Source organism: Rhinoderma darwinii, chromosome 2 (assembly GCF_050947455.1).
Source record: "Rhinoderma darwinii isolate aRhiDar2 chromosome 2, aRhiDar2.hap1, whole genome shotgun sequence".
Taxonomy (NCBI): Eukaryota; Metazoa; Chordata; class Amphibia; order Anura; family Rhinodermatidae; genus Rhinoderma; species Rhinoderma darwinii.
In genome coordinates, this window is record NC_134688.1 from 81,886,028 (window position 1) to 81,912,782 (window position 26,755).

Sequence of the window (26,755 nt, forward strand, 5' to 3'; positions counted from 1 at the left end):
TTCTTTTCCTCCAAACACGGCGAGTTGAGTTAATGCCAAAGAGCTCAATTTTAGTCTCATCTGACCACAGCACCTTCTCCCAATCACTCTCAGAATCATCCAGATGTTCATTTGCAAACTTCAGACAGGCCTGTACATGTGCCTTCTTGAGCAGGGGGACCTTGCGGGCACTGCAGGATTTTAATCCATTACGGCGTAATGTGTTACCAATGGTTTTCTTGGTGACTGTGGTCCCAGCTGCCTTGAGATCATTAACAAGTTCCCCCCGTGTAGTTTTCGGCTGAGCTCTCACCTTCCTCAGGATAAAGGATACCCCACGAGGTGAGATTTTGCATGGAGCCCCAGATCGATGTCGATTGACAGTCATTTTGTATGTCTTCCATTTTCTTACTATTGCACCAACAGTTGTCTCCTTCTCACCCAGCGTCTTACTTATGGTTTTGTAGCCCATTCCAGCCTTGTGCAGGTCTATGATCTTGTCCCTGACATCCTTAGAAAGCTCTTTGGTCTTGCCCATGTTGTAGAGGTTAGAGTCAGACTGATTAATTGAGTCTGTGGACAGGAGTCTTTTATACAGGTGACCATTTAAGACAGCTGTCTTTAATGCAGGCACCAAGTTGATTTGGAGCGTGTAACTGGTCTGGAGGAGGCTTAACTCTTAATGGTTGGTAGGGGATCAAATACTTATTTCTCTGTGCACAATGCAAATAAATATATATAATTTTGACTATGTGATTTTCTGTTTTTTTTTTTTTAATAAAATCTATCTCTCACTGGTAAAATTAACCTAGCCTAAAAATTCTAGACTGTTCATGTCTTTGACAGTGGGCAAACTTACAAAATCAAGGGATCAAATACTTATTTCCTTCACTGTACCTGCTGTCTCCTTCCCTCTTCCCTTTTAGATTGCAAGTCCTCTTTTTTTTTTTTTCTTTGCCAGTCTGTCACTTATTAAGCACATGTCTATTATGCTTGTTGTTTTTATTGTCTTGTGTTATGTACTTTAAACCTTTCTGTATTTCATATGTATAGTGCCCTGGAATTAGTGTCACTTTAAAATAAATAATACAAATAATAATTCTACTTATACTACTAATAGTAATAATAATAAACTTTTTAAGGTTGGGATAACTACTTAATTGTATTTTTTTAACTGATTTATTTTTGCATAATATTTATGGCTGATGGATCGAACAAATGGCGTGAATTTGAATTTTACTTTGGTAGTAGGCTAAACAAAACTGTAATAATCTGTAACTATATTGCATTGTATGATGGTGAAAAGTAATATATGATATCTAGAAAATCCATCATGCTAGAAAAAAAGCACACACTACAATCCACTTTAGATCCACATGCAGTTTATTGAAGATATAAAGAAAAGACAAGACATGCCAGCCTGGAGCTGAAAGATCCAGTAATGCATTAAACAGAATTTTATATACAACAAACACCCAGGATCCGTGACTTACATAAGAAAGCAGGAACTTACAGGACTGGCATCAGCCATGACCTAGCTCAGAAGTCTCAAACAAACTCACCTAGGTATGTTACAGGGATACACAGGAGTGCAATTACATTCATACACAGGGAATATAAAGGACACGTCACCCTTTTAAATGATATGGTCTTGATCTTTTGTTTTGACAAATACAGTGGTGTGAACTTCCCAAATGCCTGAGAATATATTTAGCAATTCAACTGATGTATATGACTTATCTAAGATTTTAAAGGGAAGTATGGAATGTATACCTACATAATAGTCAATTGTATCCATAAGAACAAACAAGGTATGAGCCAGGATGATACAACCGAACATACTAGTGAAGCTTCTTGTATTTGAGCAGATTAACAAAAGTATAGTGAAGTTTAGAGTTGAAGGGTGGTGACTAGTGCTTAGGAAAGGGAACATGTTAATATGTTGTTTTCATTGAGGTTGATGATGTTTTTGACACCGCCACTGTGCTTCTGGTTCCAGAACGGCTGTAATTGCTGCTTCCTTGAGAGGCACCATATTGACCACTGCTGCCTCCTCCATATGACATTCCACCTCCGGAACCTCCTCCAACACCATATCCACTTCCTCCACCTACTCCATATCCACTTCCTCCACCTACTCCATATCCACTTCCTCCACCTACTCCATATCCACTTCCTCCAGCAGCACCATATCCTGCTCCTCCAGCAGCACCATATCCTCCTCCTCCACCAGCACCAAATCCTCCAGCTCCTCCAGAGAGGCTTGTGGAACCTCCACCGACAACAGCTAGATTTAGGGAATAGAATCATTAGTTATTTTCATACATTACTGTCACTTAATAAATACATTTCCTTAATAGTGAGCTGTACTTACAGATGCTGACATTGTTGACTATTTGTCCAGACATTCTGAAAACACAAAAACATGTAGAGGTTTAATTTTCAGTGAATTTGTAAATGATTGTTGATACTAAACTAGTTGAGATCTTGGCTGGCTGATAACATGGATTACATGCAATTTGAAGGTCTTTAAAGGAAATAAAATATCTCTGAAAAATATTAAGGAATCTAAGCATGATGTTCTAGACCTTGGTCCATCAGGTAGACAGAAACCAAAGTGACAAACATATATTAATATTTCACAGACATATGTATCACATAAAACTGACCTATCCTCTTCTCCTTCCAGCATGGTTCTGTAGGTGGCAATTTCAACATCAAGAGTAAGTTTCACATTCATGAGCTCCTGGTAGTCACGCAGTTGACGGGCCAGGTCTTCCTTGGCCTTCTGCAATGCAGCTTCAAGTTCAGCCAGCTTATCCCTGGCATCTTTCAAAGCAAGTTCACCACGGTCCTCAGCTTCAGCAATGGAGGCCTGGGTAGCTACAATCTGTTGATCGAGACAATGAAAAAGTTTTATTATGTTCTTGATTCCCAAAGGAAACTCCTTAATTGTAACTCCAGGTGTCAAGTCTTCAATATTAGGGAAAAAAAATTTAATAAATCAAGGCTAGGCCTACCTGCTTCTTGATACTTTCAATCTCAGACCTCAGCCTCTGTATCAAACGGTTCAGTTCTGACATTTCACTCTTTGTGTTCTTCAGGCTATCACCTTGCTGTCCGGCGGTCGCTTGCAGCTGCTTGTACTAATATGCAAAGAGAAAAACTCAGTATTGGTAACATGAACACAAAGTAGATCACATGTTAATTGTACTTTTATAAATATAATAAATGAAAAAGGTATTTTATCGAATGCATAGGTATTGATCTTCATTGCGTAAAATACTGAGATGTTACATAATGAGAGTTTCTGTAAAAAATAATATTAATGATGGGAATGAATATTAATTTCCTATTTGCACATGATAAATTATATGTATTCCATAGAATATTTCATAATACATTGTCTAGGTTTCGACTTGCATTGGCAAAATATCTACAATGAGTAGAGGGTGGGGTCTAATTATATGTGTTGATAAAGGTTTTGATTTACATACATTAGCAGGTGGATGATACTAACCTTGTTGTCGTATAATGCTTCTGCTTCAGATCTGCTTCTCTGTGCAATCTGTTCATATTGATTCTTAATCTCACCGATAAGGTCGTTCAGGTTCAAGTCACGGTTATTATCCATAGACAGAATAACAGAGGTGTCACCAGATCCTCCTTGTGTGGTTGAGAGCTCCTACAAACCACACAAAGCATCATTCATACATTCATAAGCTAAAGTTTAAAGCTAAAATCAAAAAGTTTATATTCATTCCATTATATTAAATTATTTAATTAAAATTACATAGAATTAAGATATATATTTAGCCAAATTTAGGCACAAGTATTGTTGTTTTACAAGAACATTTCATGGTGTCCATTGGAATATAACAAGAAGACTTACAGCATCATATAGAGTTCTAAGGAAGTTCAGTTCTTCTGTCAGTCCATCCACCTTGCACTCCAAATCCACCTTGTTCATGTATGCAGCATCAACATCCTGTAAGGGAAGAATAGTAGATTCATTCATATATAATTCAATCACCACATCTTCAGTCTTTGTAGCTTGGTTTTCTTAAACATATCAAGTAAAATGATCAATGGGATTTAGCTTACTTAAATACAACTCACCTTCTTAAGCACGACAAAGTCATTTTCTGCTGCAGTACGCTTATTAATTTCATCTTCATATCTATAGAAAATATACACAAAATTAAATATGGATAATTCTTATTATATATGACATATACAATAAAGGTACATTGTATAATTTACAAAAACAATACCATTTTTTTAGTTAATGCCCAGAAGTTCTTGGCAGATTAATTCATATAATAACTACAATTAAAAATTACAATCCCATCATACTTTTTCTTGAAGTCTTCCACCATTTCTTGCATGGTCTTCAGTTCATTCTCTAGACGGCTTCGCTCACTTGTTATACTGTCAAGATGTTTCTTCAGATTGCTAATAAAAGCTTCAAACAGAGGTTCTAGGCCGGGTTTTTTGGAACCACCCTTTGAGCCTTGTTCTTGTAAGAGACGCCATTTTGTTTCTAGTACTTGGTTTTGCTGTTCCAAGAATCGAACCTAGAAATAAAATCAAAAGGCATCCTTATACTCTAAGACCATGATTAATGTAAAAAAATCTAAGTAAATAGCTATGCAAAATTTTAATTCAAAGCACTGTCTAAAATGAATGCCCACATACACTTATAGAGGTCATAAAATAAAGTTAAATTGAGTTAAATTTAACTTTTGTCATTTTCTTAAGTCTTACCTTGTCAATAAAAGTTGCAAACTTGTTGTTGAGGGCTTTGATTTGTTCCCTTTCTTCAGTTTTTACTTTTTGAATTGTTGGATCTATTTCCACATTAAGTGGTTGCAAAAGGCTTTGGTTGATGGTGACTTCCTGGATTCCACCAGGTGGGCAAACAGGAAAACCAGGATCACCTCCTTGTCCACCACCAAATCCTCCTTGTCCACCACCAAATCCGCCTTGTCCACCACCAAATCCTCCTTGGCCTCCACCATATCCTCCTTGGCCTCCACCGAATCCTGCTGCACTGGCACCGAATCCTCCTGCACCGCCACCGTATCCTCCTGCACCGCCACCGTATCCTCCTGCACCGCCACCGAATCCTACTGCACCGCCACCCATTCCTCCTGCACCGCCACCCATTCCTCCTGCACCGCCACCCATTCCTCCTGCACCACCACCATAGCCTCCTCCAACTCGAACGCTGCTTGCACTAATTGAAATTCTCTTATTTCCACCAAGGCTCAATAGACTTCTTGATCCAAAACCAGAATTACGATTGCCACCTGATCTTCCACCACCAACTGAGCAGGTACTAAAGCTCCTGCTTCCACCACCACCTCCTTGCTTTTGTATATAAGCAGCCATAATGGATTCTGAAAAATGAAGTTGAAAGGGAACAAAAAAGAACAGATAAGGTGAAGGAGTGAGGGCCCCTTTGCACTGAGAGACAGCAGTCTCCCTTTTTATCTGTTTGAAAAGTTGGGCTTGGTTGCATGGGTGTCAAGAGACCAGTTTAATGCAATAGTGGGTTTGGCAAAGCTGGCAACCACCCATCAATCTGCTAAACTGATCACACCTATGGGAAATATTGCTTTGCTTGCACTGCTCAATCTCAGTAATCTATTTCTCTCTGTCTAACTATGAGAGCACTGATATCAAGAATTATTTCAAAGTCACCGTATATAAATTGTGTTCTATTTTCTTCTAATATACTAAATTGAAGGAATAAGCCTCAAGGGTTTCATTGCAACGTTCCCACGATCATTAGGGTACATTATCATTTTATGTCTGATTTTAACATACAATAGAGCTAAATTATTAAAAGAAGACACCTGTATATAGGACACGCACATACTTATAAGATTATTGTTGATTAGCCAGATTGTTTATGTAACACTGGGCATTAATCTTATATGTCTACCATAATGAAATTAGTTCTTACTTACATGCATTTACTTGTATTAAACTAAATGAATCAAAAAATGAACAAGACAAAATCTAGTTGGAATGGAATGGCAATATATATAATTTATTTGAATAGCTATGTTATCTTTTGTTGTGATACTCTGAGTTCTGCTAAGCACCAAAGCTTGCGCGCCTACAACCCCATGAATTGCAATAATTAGTAATAAACAATTATGTCTTACAAAATGCATAGATATGCAATTCTCAAAGTTATGACAAGGGGGCAGTAGAGCGTAAGGGCAAATGTACTATAAAGACAGACCATGAAGATGCTATGGGGCCCTTTGGGAGAGAAGCCCAATCCTGGCTAGCCCATCCCCTTTGCTGGTGGGTGGTTAGAATATATGCAAGATTTCCCATTGCATTGTCAGCAAACACGGGGGTAAGGAATTGGCCCAAAAGTCATGGAAATGGCATAGAGGGGCAAACTAAAACCTGGCCCTTCTGTCTTTATTCCAGTAGTTGTTGGGGGTCTCGGCTCATAGAACCTCACCAATGACAAGTGATGGTCCATCTTTAAACATCTTCTGGCATGTCATGTGTTGGAAGACATTCAAAAGTATTCCGCTCTGTTTACAGGATTGTTCATAATTTTTTATAAGTTAGTAGGAGCGATTGCCCTATTCGAATAGCCTGAAACATACTATTCAGAGGTATCCATGTGACCCATAAGAATGCTAACCAGAAGTAATCTTATTAATTAATACCCCTAAAAATAAATACCAAGTAGGGCAGTCCATGGTAGCACTGACATTGGGAACCATTCTGTTCATACTATTCATTTGTTATTATGATCAAATATTATTGTAATCAGATAGATAGACATATTCAGTTATATATTCCTGTCCACAGGCCAAGCTCTTCCTGTACAAACCATATTACTTGTGTTTGTGCTTTGATCAACAGTGCTAAAACCTATAGATAAGACGTGAGTATTGATTGCTCTTTATGTTCTGATTTGGCCAGTAATAAGTGGAAAAATGCAGCATAAGATAAGAATTTCAACAGGACCCTTACGTTTTGAAGGCCCTGATGCAACAAAGGAGAATAGCAGCATGGAGGCACAATGGCTTAAAGGGGTTTTCCAGACAATAAAAAGGCCATCAATAGCTTATGGGTCGGGGTCCGACTCCCGGGACCCCCGCCGATCAGCTATTTTAAAGGGGCAGCAGCGCTCGTACGAGCGCTGCTTCCCCTTCATTTCTTCTTGGGGAAAAAGCTGCAATACTTGTGAATTGCCACTAAGTGTGTGTCAAACATTTACAGTGAGCAAAAAGAAATGAAGGAGAAGCAGCGCTCGTACAACTGCTGTGGCCCCTTCAAAACAGCTGATCGGCGGGGGTCCCGGGAGTTGGACCCCGACCCATGAGCTATTGATGGCCTATCCTGAGGATAGGCTATCAATTTTTATCGGCTAGAAATCCTCTTTAATATGCTAAAAACACAGTGATGTAATAATGCTATACAGACCTATCTCACAATACAGATGCTTGACTTTTATATTGTGCATAGATCTATACAGCCTGCTGCACCAAGAGGCATTAGTACTGTCCAATATATGTATACACATGGAATGGCCAGTTTAGACAAGATCTGGATGTGGTTTTCCAGCTTATAACGTTTATGACATATCAATCTTATATAATGAAACAGACTATAAGCAGCAACAACTTGCTTCACCAGTAGGATATCACAACATCGACAGCTAATAATCAACTAGTGTAGACAAACATCAAGGTACAACACCGTCCTTCTATGCCATACTCTGAGTGACATTTTAGCTCTTGGGTTCTCTTAAGGAATTTACTAAATTACCACTCAACCAATATAGACCATAATTGTGTATGCATGGCCCCTGCTAGACTGCAATTTTAGTAGCAGGACCCTCACTGATCACACTTATATGACATGTCTGATTGAGTCATTGGTAATCTATCCTTTAATTTTTGGGGGGTTGTACCCTGTCTTCTTTTAATTAAACCTGGCAATTTTTCAAAACAGACAGGTCTTACGAAAATCTGATTAATTAGACATAATGATGTTCCCTAGCTTGATCCTATTAGCATTTATTAAAATTTGAGAGGTATTGTGAAACCTCATTAGAAAATCTCCTGAGAACCGACAGCTAAAATGCTCAGAGGAGAATATTTAAAGGTATTTTTTGCTGAGATGAGCAATCTATCAAAAGAAAAATAAAAGTAGTTTCAGTGGGACAAATGCCAATAAAACAAACTATTACATATCGCATGTGTATAAGTAGGGACCACTAAAAGCATTATTACATGATTTTTTTATATTGCAAATGCAATACTTACACAGTGCATTCACTAGTGTCACTAGACAAGCAAATATTTACAACAAGTTACCCCTTATCCGTAGGATAGGTGGTAACTTGCTGATCGGTGGGTGTCCAACAGCTGGGACCCCCACCGTTTTCGAGAACGGGGTCCCCCCAATTTGAACGGAGCTGCAGGTCGCTCATGCTCACTGCCTCTTCATTCATTCTCTATAGGAGCGCTGTAGATAGCCAAGTACAGTGTTCAGCTATTTCCGGCCTTGCCTCAGAGAATGAATGGAGCGCACTGCGCATGAGCGACCTGCCGCTCTGTTCAAATTGGGGGTACGGGACCCCCGTTCTCGTAAACGGTGTGGGTCCCTGCTGTCAGACACCCACTGATCAGCAAGTTACCCCCTATCCTACGGATAGGGGGTAACTTGCTGTTACCAGAATACCCCTTTAAATAAGTTTTCCCATTTTGACAACCCCTTCTCATTAAGAGGAATGGTGGGTAATCAGTTAATCACCTCAGGTCCGGCAGCTGAAACCCCTGGTGATATTGCCAGGAAAACTGTGGGTGATTGCTCATTTCACATGCAGTGACCACTATTGGGGAAATGTAGTATTACATGACAATGGCTCTTGTGGCTAATAGAGGGGGTCCCAATCACACCCTCCTTAGGATGAACATATGCTTTATGCCATCTTTGTTACTGAGCCACAAGTTTTCTAAAGTAAACCTGGCATCAGGAATAGATTCTCATGCGGGAATCGGTTCCAATTTTTTGCAAAAAAATATCTCATGTTACTCTTATAGTCATAGTCAAAATATAATTTATTTTTCTTTACTCCTTTACACTGATGAACTCTTATTATCTCCGCTCTCCAATGTGAAGGCCCTCAAAGAAAACAGCTTCCTGGGCCAATTTGAGAGCAACAAGGTGGGTTTACTGCAGTCACCTTGAATGTATAGGTTTTAAGTGGAGCTTTAAGCAACTGTAATAATCTACGTTAATAAAAAGGTTTTTTATTTTGTGCCAGCTATTGTGCCAGTTACTTTGAATATACCAGCATGGGTGGAGTGTATGCATGTTAAGATAGAGGCACATAGCCAGAGTGTATTACACAAAATCTCTACTCTTTCCTTCTGTTTTTGAACCCATTCTAAGTAGAAAAGCAAATTTTGAAAGTCCTATTTACACAATCAGTTGATCGGTCAGATTTAGGCGAGTGAGCACAAAAATTGCTTAATGTAATTAGGTTATGCGAATAACCCATCAGCGATACAATGGTCATTGATCATGTGGCAAGTAATTTATGCGAATATAAAAATTGTCATTTGTCGTTATGACATTGGGGTAGGTAAACATCATCAAGTTTGATTGACTGATGACAAGTGAAACTATTAGAGAGGCGCAGCCTACCAATTATCATCTAACATTATAGATGTGAATGCAGTGAATAACGTTCGATCAAGGAACAAAACAATGAATGAGTTCATAATAATTATTCTATTCAGATTATTTTTCTGTATATGGGTGTATGTAATCGCTATTAGGATGTGTACAGTGATCGTATCGGCGATCGCTAATAGAAATATCTGCTCGCGTAATACTTAAGAGTATTAGCAAAGCACAAGGCAGAAAGAACCACTGACCAACGGAGGAAGACTGACCAAAAATAAAATAAGCAAATGAGCACTGTCAATGCCATTGGCTCACAAGGACTGTATATGCCACTGACTACTGGAGACTGCACTACTGTTACTATCCCCTGGAATGGTATTTACTACTGAATCACCAAGCCTAAGCACATGGGACTGGAAGTTAGGCCCCATGCACACGACCGTAAAAACTCCCGTAATTACGGGCCGTAATTACGGCTCGTAATTACGGGCCTATAGACTTCTATTGGCCATGGGTACATCCCCGTATGCTTACGGGAAGGTGCCCGTGCCGTTGAAAAAGATAGAACATGTCCTATTTCAGGCCATAATTACGGCACGGGTAGCCCATAGAAGTCTATGGGGCTCCCGTAATTACGGGTGACTACGTGTGTGCACCCGTAATTACGGGAGCGTTGCTAGGCGACGTCAGTAAATAGTCACTGTCCAGGGTGCTGAAAGAGTTAAACGATTGGCAGTAACTGTTTCAGCACCCTGAACAGTGGCTACCGATCACAATATAGATAAAGCTGTAAAAAAAAAAAAAGACGTTCATACTTACCCAGAACTCCCTGCTTCTTTCTCCAGTCCGGCCTCCTGGGATGACGTTACAGCCCATGTGACCGCTGCAGCCAATCAAAGGCCAATCACTGGCTGCAGCGGTCACATGGACTGCCGCGTCATCCAGGGAGGTCGGACTGGATGTCAAGAGAGGGATGCGTCACCAAGACAACGGCCGGGTAAGTATGAATTTATTTTACTTTTATTACGGAAAGGGCTGTCCCTTCTCTCTATCCTGCACTGATAGAGAGAAGGACTGCCGATTAGTGCAGTGCAATTTTGCAGCCAAAAACATGCCCGTAAATACGGGTGGAATACGGGTGACACCGGACCCGTATTTACGGGCACGGGTCCGTAAATACTGGTGCAATACAGGTCGAATACGTGTGACCAAGGACCCGTATTTGCGCCAGTATTTACGGGTGGACAAAAATACGGTCGTGTGCATGAGGCCTTAGCCAGAAACACGAAACCAAGAGGCCTACACTGATACAATGCCCATCCCGCTCTGCCGCACTGTATCAATGAGTTTATATATTATGTTGGTAAAAGCGCAAAAGTTAAGCAATTATTTAGGTTCTTTTTACATTTTCCCGTAGAGAAACCCAAATTATTACAGAAATAAGATGGATGTTTATACCATTACAACTATTGAAGATACTATGATTTGGTCCGTAAATGTGATTTAACTACTAATGCAGTACAGTAGAAGAGGACAGAAGATGACAATTAAAAGGGGTTGTCCAGGCTCGGGGCTGTTTTTCATAGGGATAGATCATCAGTATATGATACCGATCAGTTGTTCCAGGCGCCTGAAGCTATGCTGTGGTCGTGCCGGAAGCAGATGGCTTCGACTTCCTGCACTCACCATGCATAGCTTCCTGCGCCTGGAGGCCATCAGTATAAAAAACACCTCCGGGCCTGGACAACCCCATTAACATGTTACAATTCAATAAATGATCATTATTATTTTTATCTATAAACTATATCATTTCATCAATTATCCAATGATAAACAATACTTTTATAATTTATCTTCAATCCTTTGTGCATTTACTTTGGACAATTGAGACCATGATGCCGTTGAACAAAACACTGCCCTAACTGTGGTACTGTAGATAAAAAAATTTGAAGGATTTGGAAAAAAATCGTTCGTTTTGTAGCTACATCAGCTGTTACCCAAGGGGAGCCCAAACTATAGCAAATACAATATATACCTACAAAACAAGAAATGACTGGATTTAGGAAGAAAGGATAGCTCTCACTATAGTCTTGTTGGAGACTGAAGATTTTATCAAAGTAGCAGCTCTTCCCTGACACACCATTCAGCTCTAATATTAAAACCTCCTGCCTAATATTGTGTAGGTCCCACATGTGCTGCCAAAAAGCTCTGACATCTCGAGGCATGGATTCCACAAGACCTCTGAAAGTGTCCTTTGGTATCTGGCACCAAAATGTAAGCAGTAGATTGTTTAAGTCCTGTAAGTTGCGAGCTCGTACCTCCATGAATTGGACTTGGTTTTCCAGCACATCCCACAAATGCTCAATCGGCTTGAGATCTGTGGAATTTGGAGGTCAACTCAACACCTTGAACTCTTTGTCATTTTCCACAAACCATTCCTGAAACTTTTTTTGCAGTGTGGCAGAGCACATGATCCTGCTGAAAGAGGGCACTGGCATTAGGGATTACAATTGCCATTAAGGGGTGTTCTTGATTTGCAACAATGTTAAGTAGGTGGTACGTGTCATAGTAACATCCACATTATTGACAGGATACAAGATTTCCCAGCACAACATTGCCCAGAGTATCAGAATGCCTCTACCGGCTTGCATTCTTCCTATAGTGCACCTGGCCATCCAGATGATGTAAAAGAATATGTGACTCATCAGACCAGGTCACCTTCTTCCATTGTTCCGTTGGCCAGTTATGATGCTCGCGTTCCCATGGCAGTCGCTTTCGGAGGTGGACAGGGTAAGTATAGGCACGCTGACCAGTCTGCGTTAACGCAGCCAAGAACAAAGCAAGCTGTAATGCACTGTGTGTTCTCACACCTTTTCTATCATAGCCAACATAATCTTTTCAGCAATTTGTGCAACAGTAGCTCTTTTGTGGATCAGACCAGGTGCACCAGGCCTTAGCCTAGTATATCTCACCCCTTGACAGTTGGCATTGTAACAAGATAATTAATGTTATTCACTTCATAAATATAGACGAAAAGGGAAAGCGGTAAAGATCTTGTAGGTGCCCAGTCCTACATGGTAGAGGAAAAATTAGTAAGTTCCTACCATTCCGCGTAGCAGATATAAATGAGGTTTAGAAAACATACCCCATTTTACCATTATCTTCAAGCCATCTGGATATTTTGTAGCATTTACCATCTAGCCAGCCAGGCCTATTCTGTGTGTCAGGATATTTGATATATTTAATAATTTCAACAAAGAGCAAGGGTACATGCTGGTTTTGTGGCAATAAAATGTGTCTGTGTGGCAATAGAAAAGAAGGGCAGCACAGAGCTGAACCTGACCATAACTAACTGGACTGTACTTTTCTAAATACAAAGGGCAGCAAGGTGGCTCAGCAGATAGCACTGTTGACACTCCAAACACATACTGATGGATTAATTGTCATTCCCTATGTGTGTTTGAGATAGGGAAAATTAGATATTGTGTGTTGAAGTTCAATGAACTCTGTACAGCGCTGCGTAATATGTTGGCACTATATAAGTTACAGGAAATAAACAAAACAAGTACAACATCTGTAAAGGTTTACTAAAGCTTCTTTTATCATAATTTTAAAATGTCCTAAAATATGTTTTTCAATAGTCTTTGACGCATTAAGAGCAGAATGCAGTGGCCAGTATTTTGCTGATGGCCTTAATGGGTAATGGGAAGACTCTCCATCCTCCGTGACCCTGCTCTGTTGTTCTTCTTGGACTGTCCAAAAACATGTCACCTTACATGATAGTTGATCCTGTCAAAGATCAATCAGTTCCTGCCAGTTGCTGCTGAGCAAAACTGGACTACTGAAAAAAAAACCCGCATTCACTCTCTACCGCCGATTGTAAAATCTGAATCAGGACCTTAAACTATCAAATATTATTTCTATCAGTGCTTTCTTCTCGTATGGTAGAGAGACCTCGGCTTTCCTATGTTGATGCTACAACTCTCTTATTAATACGCTTTATACTGTGTACCTAATAAAATGAAATCCTTGCGGAACTGTCAACCTTTACAACATTCTGGCTTTTAATATGCTGCAGTTTACTTTACACTCGTGCCCGAGAAGTCATAAACTAAAATAATGCAGTAAAACCAGGTTTAATGAGCTACAGACTATAATTTTTCTCATTTTACTGTCATATTTATTTGAAAATCATTATTATGCTTACATAAAAACCAGTAACAATATAAAAGGTTTTTAATTCAAAAGGAAAGATTTTTTTTGGACAAAAAATTCATGGAAAAATTATATCGTCCAAATTTTTATGGCAGTTTGTCAAATTTAAACCAAAGATACAGTTGCTATGAGGCGCAAATAACAGTATTATACATCTTGAAATTGTTTTTAAATTGAAATTAAAAAGTTTTTGCATTTTAATAACACTGCTTTGCAAATGTTCTCTTCCGATTGGCTGATTTCCTGTTGTCATCAGCAGAATTTTGGGAATACAGAGCGGAGAGGGGCTGTCATGTGGCCATCTGCACTTTGCAATAGCTCCTGTCATCACCAGTCACAGAATACATGACATGGTTGTTCTGTTGATTTTACTGGGAGAGCTGCTGCAGGTAATTAAATTACCTCCTGGCTGTTTAACTCTAGAGTCCGAATTGCTCCAAATTGCCACTGTCAGTCGAGCCGTCAGTGCAGTTCACAGACGGATTAGACTCTGAACGGCTTTTTGAAGTTTCTAAGTGATACATAGAAGCTGCAGAGGTGAAACTGTGAATTTTTTTTAATACAAGTACATTATAAAGGTAATTTTGATCACTAAATAAATGTATTTCACTAAAAAAGGTGTAGCGTTTAAAGGTAACCTGTCACGTCAAACATGCAATCTGATCTGGGGGCATTATGTTATAGAGCAGGAGGAGCTAAGCAGATAAAAATATAGTTGCGTGTGAAAAGTTACAGGATATCCTTTCATTTATTGATTTAAATCCCTTCTCATTCTGGGATGATGAGTCCAATGGGTGGTCTCCACAAAGTGATTGGCAGCTATTTCTGTATTCACAATCATACATGGAAGGCTGTCAATTAACGGTTGATACCACCCACTGGACTCTTTAGGCCACGGTGAGCAGGGATTTAAATTAATAAATGATAGTTTATCCTGAATGTTTCTGCACAAAACTATATATCTATCTGCTCAGCTCCTGCAGATCTAAAGACCGGACTGCATGTTCAAAATTACAGACTTCCTCTAAATGGCATGTGCTGTACATTTATGCTGCTGGAAGCATGTAGCTAGTAACCAGGGCTGTAAATGTACAGCAGATCGATGACGTGGGCACAACGGCTGTGCCCTTGTAATGGCCCGAGGGAGGATGGCTGTGATTGTTATCTATGATCTCAGCCGTTTAGCCCTTTTAGTCTTTTTTATACCTTTAGGCCAATGGCGGAATTGTTTTTTTTTTTTTTGTAGTTGGTTGTTTTTTACATTCTCTGCCAAATTTTTTATTAGAAATATTAAAATGCTAAGATATATATATTCTAAAATAATACAGCTTGCCACACAAAAAAAACAAGCCCCCCCCATATACCTATGTAAATGGAAATATAAAAAAAAGTTACTGCGGAAAACAGTGAGGCAAAACAAAAAAGTTCCCCTGCGTCCTCAACGCCAAAATCGGCTGTGTCTTTTAGGGGCTAAAGGAAACATTCGGGAAATAAAATTCTCGGATATACTAATGACAGTGGTTTAAATTCATATATATTTACTCTCCATGCTAGGTAACCGCCAGAATGTATTTGATTTAGGGATTAGATACACAGTGTGATTGATTGTTTATTCAGCATAAATTATATATGACGGCATCTTTTATCCAAGTACAGTAAATAATAATTTGATCACCAAATTAAAAATCAATTAAATTAATTATTCATAAATATATGTTATAAGAGGCTTACAATATCAAGATATAGGGAAGCCATCTATACTGTAGGCAACACCTAACAAAAAATAAAAATATATCTGCTGTTATGGTGTAAAACCTTCACTAAGGCCTAGTTCACACAGAGTTTTTTTTTGCAGATTTTGACTTGCCTGTGCTTTTCTGCTGCGATTTTCACAGCATTTTTTGGCCGCAGACATTGGGGACCACGGGCAAAATGGGAGGTCAGAGGCGAAATCACGGCAAAAAAGAAAATGCCGCTTTTTATTTCGCGACGGGAGCGGCTACAATCCACCCGAAAAAAGACGCATCTGCCTCCCGTTGAAATCAAGGGGAGGCGATTTCAGCAATTTTTTGGCGCTGATTGCGACACGGTTACACGTCAAAATCAGCGCCAAAAAATGGGCCTAAGGCCTGAAGCACATGGCGGAGCATGTATGGGGGTACCCAGTGTCCCTATGGCTCTTAAGCATGGAGTCATATGGAACCCATGTGCCGGTGCTTGGTGCCTCCCTATGGCCCCGTATTATTACGTTAATATATTATTCTATTTATATGCTATTCTATTCTATAAAAAAAAAAAATATTTGTAATATACATCCTATCACTGAGCTTAAAATTTAGGGATCATGCATTGTGTCATCGATCTCTATGTATACAGTTGGTCAAGCACAGTCCCTTAACATCAGGCATAAAACCTAATATTAACTTTTCCAATGTAACAAAAACCCTAGCTTCATGCACATTATATGCTTATCTCTAGTCCATCCCCTCGTTCACACATGCTTCCTCCCAAATTCCTCCTGCCATCTTCCATAATTGCTTTTGGCTTCATGGTTGAATCCTCCCTGAACTGTTCTCTACCAGACCCCTATTTAAATTATTGTCTGTGACCACAACACTCGGGCCTGTTAGGAGATAGAAATCTGTGGTCACTGAGACAGGAAGTGATGTCATTTGATTGACCGTTAAAGACAGCAGGACACAGGAAAATGATGCAGTCATGTTACATGGCATCTGTTAGATGTCACATGTTGTTTTCTCACCAAACAGAACATGTCTGCAAAAAAGAAATGAAATGTTTGATTTACAATGATTGGTTGAGTGGCAAAGCTGTGAGAGGGAGGAGAGCCCTTAAAGAGGCTCTGTCACCAGATTTTGCAACCCCTATCTGCTATTGAAGCAGATAGGCGCTGCAATGTAGATTACAGTAACGCTTTTATTTTTAAAAAACGAGCATTTTTGGCCAAGTTATGACCATTTTTGTAGTTATGCAAATGAGGCTTGCAAAAGTCCAAGTGGGTGTGTTTAAAAGTAAAAGTCCAAGTGGGCGTGTATTATGTGCGTACATCGGGGCGTTTTTAATACTTTTACTAGCTGGGCGTTCTGATGAGAAGTATCATCCACTTCTCTTCAGAACGCCCAGCTTCTGCCAGATCACGCTGTGACGTCACTCACAGGTCCTGCATCGTGTCAGACGAGCGAGGACACATCGGCACAAGAGGCTACAGTTGATTCTGCAGCAGCATCAGCGTTTGCAGGTAAGTAGCTACATCGACTTACCTGCTAACGCCGATGCTGCTGCAGAATCAACTGAAGCCTCTGGTGCCGGTGTCCTCGCTCGTCTGACACGATGCAGGACCTGTGAGTGACGTCACAGCGTGATCTGGCAGAAGCTGGGCGTTCTGAAGAGAAGTGGATGATACTTCTCATCAGAACGCCCAGCTAGTAAAAGTATTAAAAACGCCCCGATGTACGCACATAATACACGCCCACTTGGACTTTTACTTTTAAACACACCCACTTGGACTTTTGCAAGCCTCATTTGCATAACTACAAAAATGGTCATAACTTGGTCAAAAATGCTCGTTTTTAAAAAATAAAAAACGTTACTGTTATCTACATTGCAGCGCCTATCTGCTGCAAAAGCAGATAAGGGTTGCAAAATCTGGTGACAGAGCCTCTTTAAGTATACACATATGAGGAAATCTGTCTAAGGCTTTACGCCAATTTTATGGTGTAGAAAAGTCGCAAATTATGGCAAATGCCATAATTGCGCTATAATTTATGACCTTTCACACCTCTTACTCCTTTTAAAAGTGACGAGCAAAGTGGCCAAGGTTTAGCGGGAGGGGCAGAGCATCTCGCAGACTGACAGATTTACCATCACTTACACCAGAAATAGGCAGAAAATATGGCACAAATTTACGTCTGCTCATAGCAGGCGTAGATTTCATTTTCTGGCGCACAGACAGCCAAAGACGCCCCAAACTTATTAAGAGGCATGCACATGTAGATAAATTTGGCACATTGTACTCCAGCGCACTTCAGCTTAAGACTGGCGTATAAAGATATAAGCTTTTTTAGACCCAGAAACAGAGATATTATTTTCAGGACGGCTACTAAATGTGACAGATAGTGGCTTTTTAGTTATTAATTATGACTGGAAACTGCATTCCTTCTGGAGTTCCCCTTTAATTATACTTTTTTTTTTTACATTTTAAAACAGAACGGTATGGTACATAACATGTTTTTATTCTATGTATTTCCCAAAACCATAAACTTTAAATAAGATAATAAACAGCTTTATTGGGTGAAGATGTGTAATTTTCTCTTTAATTATACAGAACCATCTTTTTGTTAGCTTGTAAAATTTCAAAAGTTTTCTCCAATAAAGTTTCCTTAATGAATTAGTCACTATGTGACCTCATTCTTTTTTTATTTATTTAATAACTGGAAATATAAATGAAAAAATAACATGATGATGTGTTCGGACATGGATATCGCAGTGGATTTACTGCAGATCTGACCATATGCATTGGATTTTTTTCGCTGCTTGTGATCGTGGCAGCAATCTGCCACGAGTAAACGGACCACATGTGGGCTAATGGTAAAATTGAGACTTTATCCTTCTACACCATTCTCCTTACTCTAACCTTCTTAGAGCTTCTGTAAAACTAAAAAAAAGGGAGAGAATGCGGGTAGGGGGAGAATGCAAACCATTGTAGGATGTGTTGAGTCTTTAAATAAAGGTTAGATCTCCTGGGATGTTGGCTATTTTTTCTTTACCATGAAATTGGATGAGATTTAATTTAATCTCCCATTTATTAAAAGGACATATGGAACCAATGAAGGAACCGCCCATACAGCACAACATCTTCCATATACTGTACTACAGGAGGATTTAGTAACCAGGGACCACTGTAGAGCTAAACTATACATTTATTTTCTGTATATTTTCCGTTAGTTCACTAAACTTTTAGGCCAGGATCACACACACAGTTTTGACCAGTTTTTGGCCAAAAGTAGATCCAAAGGGAATCTCCTTTCTTTTGAGTCCACTCCTGTGTTTGGCCAATAACTACACCAAAACTGTGTGTGTGATCTTGGCCTAAGGGCAAGGACCGGTTCACATCTGCGCTGGAGGCTCCATTAGGATCTGGACGAAAATACTGGAAACAATAGCACAGCATGCTGCACTATTGTTTCCTGTAAAATCACAGACACCATGTTGGAATCGTTGGGCGCCAATGGTATTTTCATTGTTCGGCTCTTTTGACAGAGTAGAACAACGGAAACACAGACACAGATGTGAACAGGCCCTTAGTACACATTGCAGATTTGTTGCAGAAATTTCTCAGACTGAAGAATCAGTTTCATGCATTTGAATGGGGATATTTTTGCAGCCGGTCCTTGGTTTTCTGTAAGCCCTATTTAGATGAATGGAAATGATTTTCAGTCGCAGACATTTTTAAGTGTCGCAGCCAATACTGAAATGTATATGGGATTAAAAACCACCATCATAGCCATGTAATGTTATGTTCCTCACAAAATTGGGATAATCATTGGTCAGAACGGCCAATCACTCTGATATGAGGCCACATGCACTTCGTGTGCAGCTGTATGGTGCCTCTATATGGCACTGTATTACAAATATATTTGAATTGTACTTGACCGTAGGATAAACAGAGAACGGTTTTGTAACCCCTTAAAGCAATAACTGCGTGTGACATTCCCAACTCCTTTAAGCTACCCCTTTACCTTTCTTCCACCCAATGATGAAACTGAGACTTAGAGCTGGAATGAATTGGCCACAGCAGCCATTTTATTAACAAAACAGAAAAACAACGCATTAATAAATACCATCAACAAAAATACCAAATAAATAACCATAACTTAATAACCTTTCCACGCAAACCCCATCCAAACATCGTTCACGTGAAAACCATACCCCTCCATACGGAAAATTGGGAAGGTCCTTGGAGCTAATAAGAAGGATCTGGCGCCATTCTGCCCATATCTGTATTATTTACCCCCAGCCGTCCTGCAACAGGCTCAGGGGCACCATGTGAACCACAGATGGCTAAAGCATTTCTATTTTGCTCCCCGGGACCCCACCCAGCAGGAGCCCATATAAGCCAGATCCCCCACCATGTATAATCTGGGAGGGACCATCACCAGTATGAATCCCTCCCCCACCAATTTTAACCAACTCCAATGATCCCCCAAAACCCGCCATACGCTGCCATGACACCTGCCTAACAACCCGGACCCCTAGAACATAACCCCCCAAAAACAACAAATAGGGAGGGAGGGTGGGACAACTGTTCCTTCCTGTGCTTCTGGACAGGCTAGCGCTCAAACCAGAGCGCCGCCTGTCCACCTCGTGTTCTAGCTCCTCCCTTTCCTTTTTTGCCAAGGTCATGTAGCCTCCTCTTATGCCCGGGGCTCAACTCCCGCCGTTCTTTATGTTATGCTAATTTTCACAATTTTAAACTAACCTTAAAAATTATTCAAGTTAAAACAAAGTGATCAATGTGGTCAGCCAAAACTTTTATGGACGGTGTATGCCATCATCTAAAAAGGTTGTAACAGGTCCAAGTGACAAACCTACAGTCTTAATGCTCTAATGCCCTCCAGTTTAGCCAGGGAGGGTATTTATCCTGATGCTCCATTGGCAGATCAAGCTGGCAATAGACATTAGGTTATTAATGTACCCATCAACAAGATAATGTATATAGGTGCAGTCCTGCTGCCCCAGACATCTATTGTTAGGGGAAACAGGGATATATTGCATTTCAACATACCCAATTCCTTGCATCCCTGTGAGATAATTGGTTCAAGAGGTCTATGGTATCTGCTTATGCCCCTCTATGCGATAATCATACATGTTTGGCCGACAGCTATCTCAGGTCATTTTATCCTAATTTGTACTTAATGCCCAACTGGGCTTTCTTTTACTTTTCACAAAGTGGGTGTTTTAAAGAAAAGTGTATGACGCTGACCTATCTTCATTCATGCCCAGCTTGTTTCACAGCACAGCATGATGTCGAGAGATCACTCTGTGATGAGACTTCCTCCCACAGGTCCTTCACTGGAGCCATGGAAGATTGAACAGACATCGCTTCCAGCCACTGCAGATTCGGATAAACGTCCTGGCACGGCTGGAGGCGATGTCTGTCGACTCTTCCGTCGCTCCGGAGAAGGACCTATGGGAGGAAGTCCCGTCACAGCATGATCTCGCGAGATCACGCTGTGCTATGAAACAAGTTGGGCATGAATGAAGAGAAGTTATATGACGCTGATTGGTCAGCGTCATACACTTTTCTTTAAAAAACCCACTTGGTGAAAAGTTAAAAAACACCCAGTTGGGCATTAAGTACAAATTAGCATAAAACTAAAAATTATCATAACTGTGGTGTCTAAGGGGACCCCAGGTATTCACCCTTTAACCCCGATACAGGTATCTGGACTTTGCTGCTTGGGAAGCCCAGGTCGCTGCTCCCAGAGTAGTCCTTGGTGACGACCAACGTAAACAGGTGCAGTACTAAATCGTCAGTATGCATGGTCAGGTATAGCAAAGATCAGGGCAGGCGGCCAACGGTCACTCCCGGTTGGTTGAGCAAAAGGTCAGGGTAAGGCGGCAGAGTTTTGTCGCGGGTCAGAAGCAACATGTCAGGGCAGGCGGCAGGCAAGGATAGTCAAAGGTACAAGCAGAGGTTAATCACAGGAAATCCAATTAAGTATAAAGCAGGGAATCACTAGACTCTCTAGGATGAACCTAATTGTTCCGGCAAAATGTAACAGAGAGGGAGATCCCTCTATACCCAGGGAAAGTTGGGTAACAGATTAGGCACACGCTGGCCCTTTAAAATTGCATGGGTCAGCGTACACACTAAGAAGTGCAGACAAAGATCGGCAGCAATGGAGGCCGCAAGCAGACCTGATAGAGGAAGGTACATGGAGCTGGCCAGGAACCAGGGGATGCCATGAAGAGGTAAGTATAACGTAGCAACCATTATATACCCCACATCTCAGTAGAAGCTTATATTTAGTTTAAATGCACATATATCAATTAATTTACCTTAAGGGTCCATGCACACAGCATTGACACGTGCATGGACCCTGTATGATGACACATGGAGTCCCTAAAGGTTCATATAATGGACTTGTAGACACTCCATGGTTCGAGTTTTGATGTACATGGCCGTATTATGGCTTCATTTTGTATAGAGCTGTAATAGGACAACCATAGAGGTAAATAGGGCCTCACTATATCTCGGTTACTCTTTGATTTCATACCGAGGCCTGCTCTTGGCATGTACCATTGAATGCTGTTTGTATGAAGCTACAGACAGTACCCAACAGAGCAGCTATGTAGTATGGACCAGTACAGGATTTGGTGTTCCACAGTTCAGCCTCCTGCACATGGGCCATGGCTTTGCTGTTTGTATGTCACCAGTTGACAGGTCCTTGTCGAATCTTGAGTGACTGCTCTAGTAAAGCTATTGGCATCAGCTCTGTATGAATGAGTCGGTGTCTGGTATTGCCTAAAAAGTAGATACATATAATTAGTAATATCACACAAACTGTCCCAATCTTCTGAATCTAAAATTAATTGGCAGTTTCTATCACAATTAAATATGTATGAGATGCAGGAACTGCCTAAAACCTCCTATGGCAATTTAAATGTAATCATTTTACTGAGAGCAACGCCCTTCTAATAATCCTCCTGCATATATTACTGACCTTTATAGAGATGCCTTTGTACTTTGACTTACTGAGCTTAGGTGCCAACGTGGTACTTTTATGGGCATTCCAGGAAAAGGTTTCAAATTTAATAGAGGCATAACCTAATGAAAGATTTAGAGGACAATAACATTTGGTCTTCCATACTAAGAGTGACCTCAGTGCAATATTGGGAAGAATTGCTTGTATCTGACTGAGACAGTCAGATTAGGTGTATGCTGTATTAGTTGCAATTCGGTCTCCGAGAAAGCTCAAAGCATAGATAAACCCTAATTTATACTGCCACCCAAATTGCCCCACAGAGAGCCATTAGTTTCAGGAGAACCCAAGCATACAAAAAAAGAAGTTATGATTTAACATATGGCTAAAATGATGGCATAAGCACTATGGATGGCACAATTGTATTGGAACTAAGTTTCTAATATTTGGTAACTGTATGCCTTTGCTAGGTTTCTAGCACCCTAAGAAAAATGATTTTATATGGGTGTGGCTATATTGATAAGAGGAACTAGGCAATTTTGTCCCTTCATGCACTTGATATATATTTTTATTTGCTACTTTTTTGTCTGAACATTTCTAATATTGGGTAGGACTCCCTTTGCCCTTTGGATAGCCTGAATGATTCATGGTATGGGTGCAGATGGTGCTGGAAACATTCCTTAGAGCAGTGGTCTCCAACCTTTCTTACCTTGAGTGCCACATTCAGAGATGGTCATGAGCTAAATTTAACACAAAGAGATCGTGGAGGCCATATTACTGATATAAAACAGGAAACAATGGGAAAAGTCAAGGATACTGTCAGGATGTTTGGTTAATAGGGAGAACTTATCTATATCCCGACCCCTTTTGATCTGGATCCATACAATTAAGTGCTGAGCGTTTAATTGTGACTACAATAATATTTAACCCCTTAAAGGGAATGTGTCGCTAGAAAAAAAATATATATATTTTTCTTAAACTGTTAGTATATAAATGATTACACATTGTTCTAATTTTTTTAATTTTTTCACAAGTCAGGAAATATTATAAATTAGATTCTAATTTATAACATTTCCATGTGCTGGTCACTATAGGGAGCAATTCCCAAAATTGCAGCATTGCAATGTGGTAAAGCAACCTCATTGCTTTATGCTGAAAATTTGGTGTAGACACACACGCTCTAGTGTGCTCACACAATGCCACCTCCTTTATCCTGGCTAGTGCCAGGAGAAAGGAGCCGGCTGAATGTTCAAACCTCCTACACTGTGTGCCACCATTTTTTGAGCGAATGCACAGTGTAGGAGGATTAGATACAGTGGTAATCACACAGTATAACATGAACATACACAAACATAACTTACCTGCTCCTGCCTCCGCTGCCTCCGCTCCCTTCCGCTCCCTCCGCTCCTAGTCCTTGCTTCTGAACATATGAACGGAAGCCGCGACCGGAATTAGTCATCTTACTGTCCGGCCGCGGCTTCCGGTCCACATGAAAATGACGCCGGATGTCGCTTGGCCAAAGACTTTCCTTTTGGACTGTGTGGGAGTGGCGCATTAGCCGTTCCCACACAGACGGCGTACGCTATAGTGAATGGAACAGCTCCCGTTCGCATTCATTATAGGGATGTATGTGACGTATTCCATCTCTGTATGTGTCGTTAATCGACACATACAGAGATGAAAACAAAAATGGCAGCCCCCATAGAGAAGTAAAAGAAAGAGAAAAGAAAAAAGTAAAACACAAAAACACAAATAAATAAAATTTATTTTAATAATATACTAAAAGCAAAAACGTATATAATTTTTTTTTTTTCGTGACACCTTCCCTTTAACGACGAGCGACGGATATATTGCTGGTTCCCGCATCCTGACAGATATATCCGTTGCTTGTATCTCGTACTTCCACTGTACCCACGTGATCAGCGCCAGGAACACGGCTGTGTACACAGCCAGGCTCCTACCGCAACTGACAAAATTAAAGAGAATTTAGATTCTGGCAATTTAACCCCTCAGATGCTGCGGTCAACAGTGACCGCATCATCTAAGGTGTTTGACAAAGGTAGGGAGCTCCCACTGTCACCCCATCGGCACACCCGATGGGTTGCCATGGCAGCCGGGGGTCTAACAAAGTTTTACACTGACAGGCAAAAAAGCTTTGGGATACTAAGTATCCCAAAGAATTATATCTGCGATCAGATGATCGCATTGTCAATAGAGAATACAGAGCAGCTGTATCTAAAAAAGTAAAACAACTTTTGAATAAAGACTAATTAAAAAGTTACACTAAACATACTGACTGGCCTGTTTATAAAATATATATATATATATATATATATTGAAATCGGGGGAAAAAAAAAGTGCCCCTCAAAAGGTGTCCATGGCCTTTAATAATAAACATAATAACAATTAACTGTTAAAAGCACCAATCAATAAATAAATTACCAGCATTGGGAGACTATACCTCATCTAAAAAACATTGCTCAGAATTTATTAAAAACAAGGTAGGGTGGGCGGGGAGCTGTTCCCGAAGATCTTGGAAAAAACTGGCAAACAAATAGCTGAGCGGCGGTCTTATAAATGAGGAATCTTCCCGCCACAAACCCTGGACCACCAATTAGAAGAATTCCAGGACTGCACAAGCCACAGTTGGAACATTCTAGAACCTGCTCGTATGTTCCATACAGCTGACCTGTTCTTGACCTCATAAGGTAAGAACTACTTTGGGAATAAAAATGGGGAAGGGGGGAGAGAAAGGAACAAACCAAAATACCGAACCATCTAACCATTCAATTAACAATAATATTAATAACGAGACTGTGCCATTATGTGTCCCCCAAACAAATGCTTTGGGGTACCGGGGGAGGTCAGTCTTAAACCCTGGTAGAGTTGGGTAGTAAGCATGTATTGGACCTTTAAGATCAGGGGAGTTAAAACACACGCACTAGGAAGTAAACGAGACACAGGGGGAGATCTGCGGCGAGAGAGGCCACTAACAGCCGAGAATGAGGCAGGATTGCAGTGCCAGCGGGTTTTGGCAGTTCGCCTGCCAATAGGCTTACATATTAGTTCATGTCTAGTTATTATGGAATGTACATGAAAAGACAGCCAGGGCCAGTTTTAGACAAAGTGTGGCACTGGGCAAAGTTAAAAGTCGGGCCCCAAATGCTGAGTTACTGCATCACTAATGCAGTAATTTTAGAAGGTGTTCTGCAGAGAACTGCATTGCCGATTTCTAGCGTGTCCAGGAGTGCTGCAGGCCCCAAAACATATGTCCCCCCTCTCACGCGGAAAAAAATATCTATATACATATACAGTTATTAAATCATACCATTATACCAGATTAAATATTACCTGCATACTGAAACTGAACACAACTCACTATTATAAGACTAATATTACCAATAATAATACAATATAAGGTACAAATAATACTGCCACATCATAACCACATACTAACTGAATAATACTGCCACACCATAACCACATAGTGACTGAATAATACCCCCATACTGATAGTGATACTACCACCACACCATAACCACATAGTGACTGAATAATACCCCCATACTATTACTGAATAATACCCCTACACTGATTAATACCACCACACTATACCCACATAGTGACTGCATAATACCTCCATAATGTTACTGAATAATACCACCACACTATAACCACATAGGGACTAAATAATACCCCCATACTGTTACTGAATACTACTGCTACACCATAACCACATACTAACTGAATAATACTGCCACACCATAACCAAATACTGTTACTGAATAATACCCCCATACTATTACTGAATAATACCCCCATACTGATAGTGATACTACCACCACACCATAACCACATAGTGACTGAATAATACCCCCATACTATTACTGAATAATACCCCTATACTGATTAATACCACCACACTATACCCACATAGTGACTGCATAATACCTCCATAATGTTACTGAATAATACCACCACACCATAACCACATAGGGACTAAATAATACCCCCATACTGTTACTGAATACTATTGCTACACCATAACCACATAGTGACTGAATTATACCCCCACACTGTTACTGAATAATACCTCCACACCATAACCACAGTGACTGAATAATACCCCCATACGGTTACTGAATAAAAACCACTATACAA

The 26,755-nt window shown here is 40.3% G+C and overlaps 1 protein-coding gene across 1 annotated transcript; it reads right to left on the reverse strand.

Moving 5' to 3' along the window:
• Nucleotides 1-1,913: 1,913 nt before the first annotated feature.
• Nucleotides 1,914-23,331, reverse strand: LOC142741718 (keratin, type II cytoskeletal cochleal-like). Its single transcript, XM_075851060.1, has 11 exons — nucleotides 23,304-23,331; nucleotides 22,648-22,719; nucleotides 4,747-5,381; nucleotides 4,336-4,556; nucleotides 4,099-4,159; nucleotides 3,872-3,967; nucleotides 3,500-3,664; nucleotides 3,000-3,125; nucleotides 2,649-2,869; nucleotides 2,354-2,388; nucleotides 1,914-2,266 (listed from the first exon to the last, which is right to left on the reverse strand). Exons 1-11 carry the CDS (start codon nucleotides 23,329-23,331, stop codon nucleotides 1,914-1,916), a joined length of 2,013 nt encoding a protein of 670 aa, XP_075707175.1.
• Nucleotides 23,332-26,755: the final 3,424 nt, after the last annotated feature.

Excerpts from the sequence above, each read along its gene's own strand:
- LOC142741718 (XM_075851060.1), bottom strand. The coding sequence starts at position 23,331 with ATGACCATCTCTGAATGTGGCACTCAAG. Across the intron at positions 4,557-4,746 it reads TTGCAACTTTTATTGACAAG|GTTCGATTCTTGGAACAGCA; the intron begins GTAAGACTTAAG and ends TTTTATTTCTAG. Across the intron at positions 3,665-3,871 it reads TTAGAACTCTATATGATGCT|GAGCTCTCAACCACACAAGG; the intron begins GTAAGTCTTCTT and ends TGTGGTTTGTAG.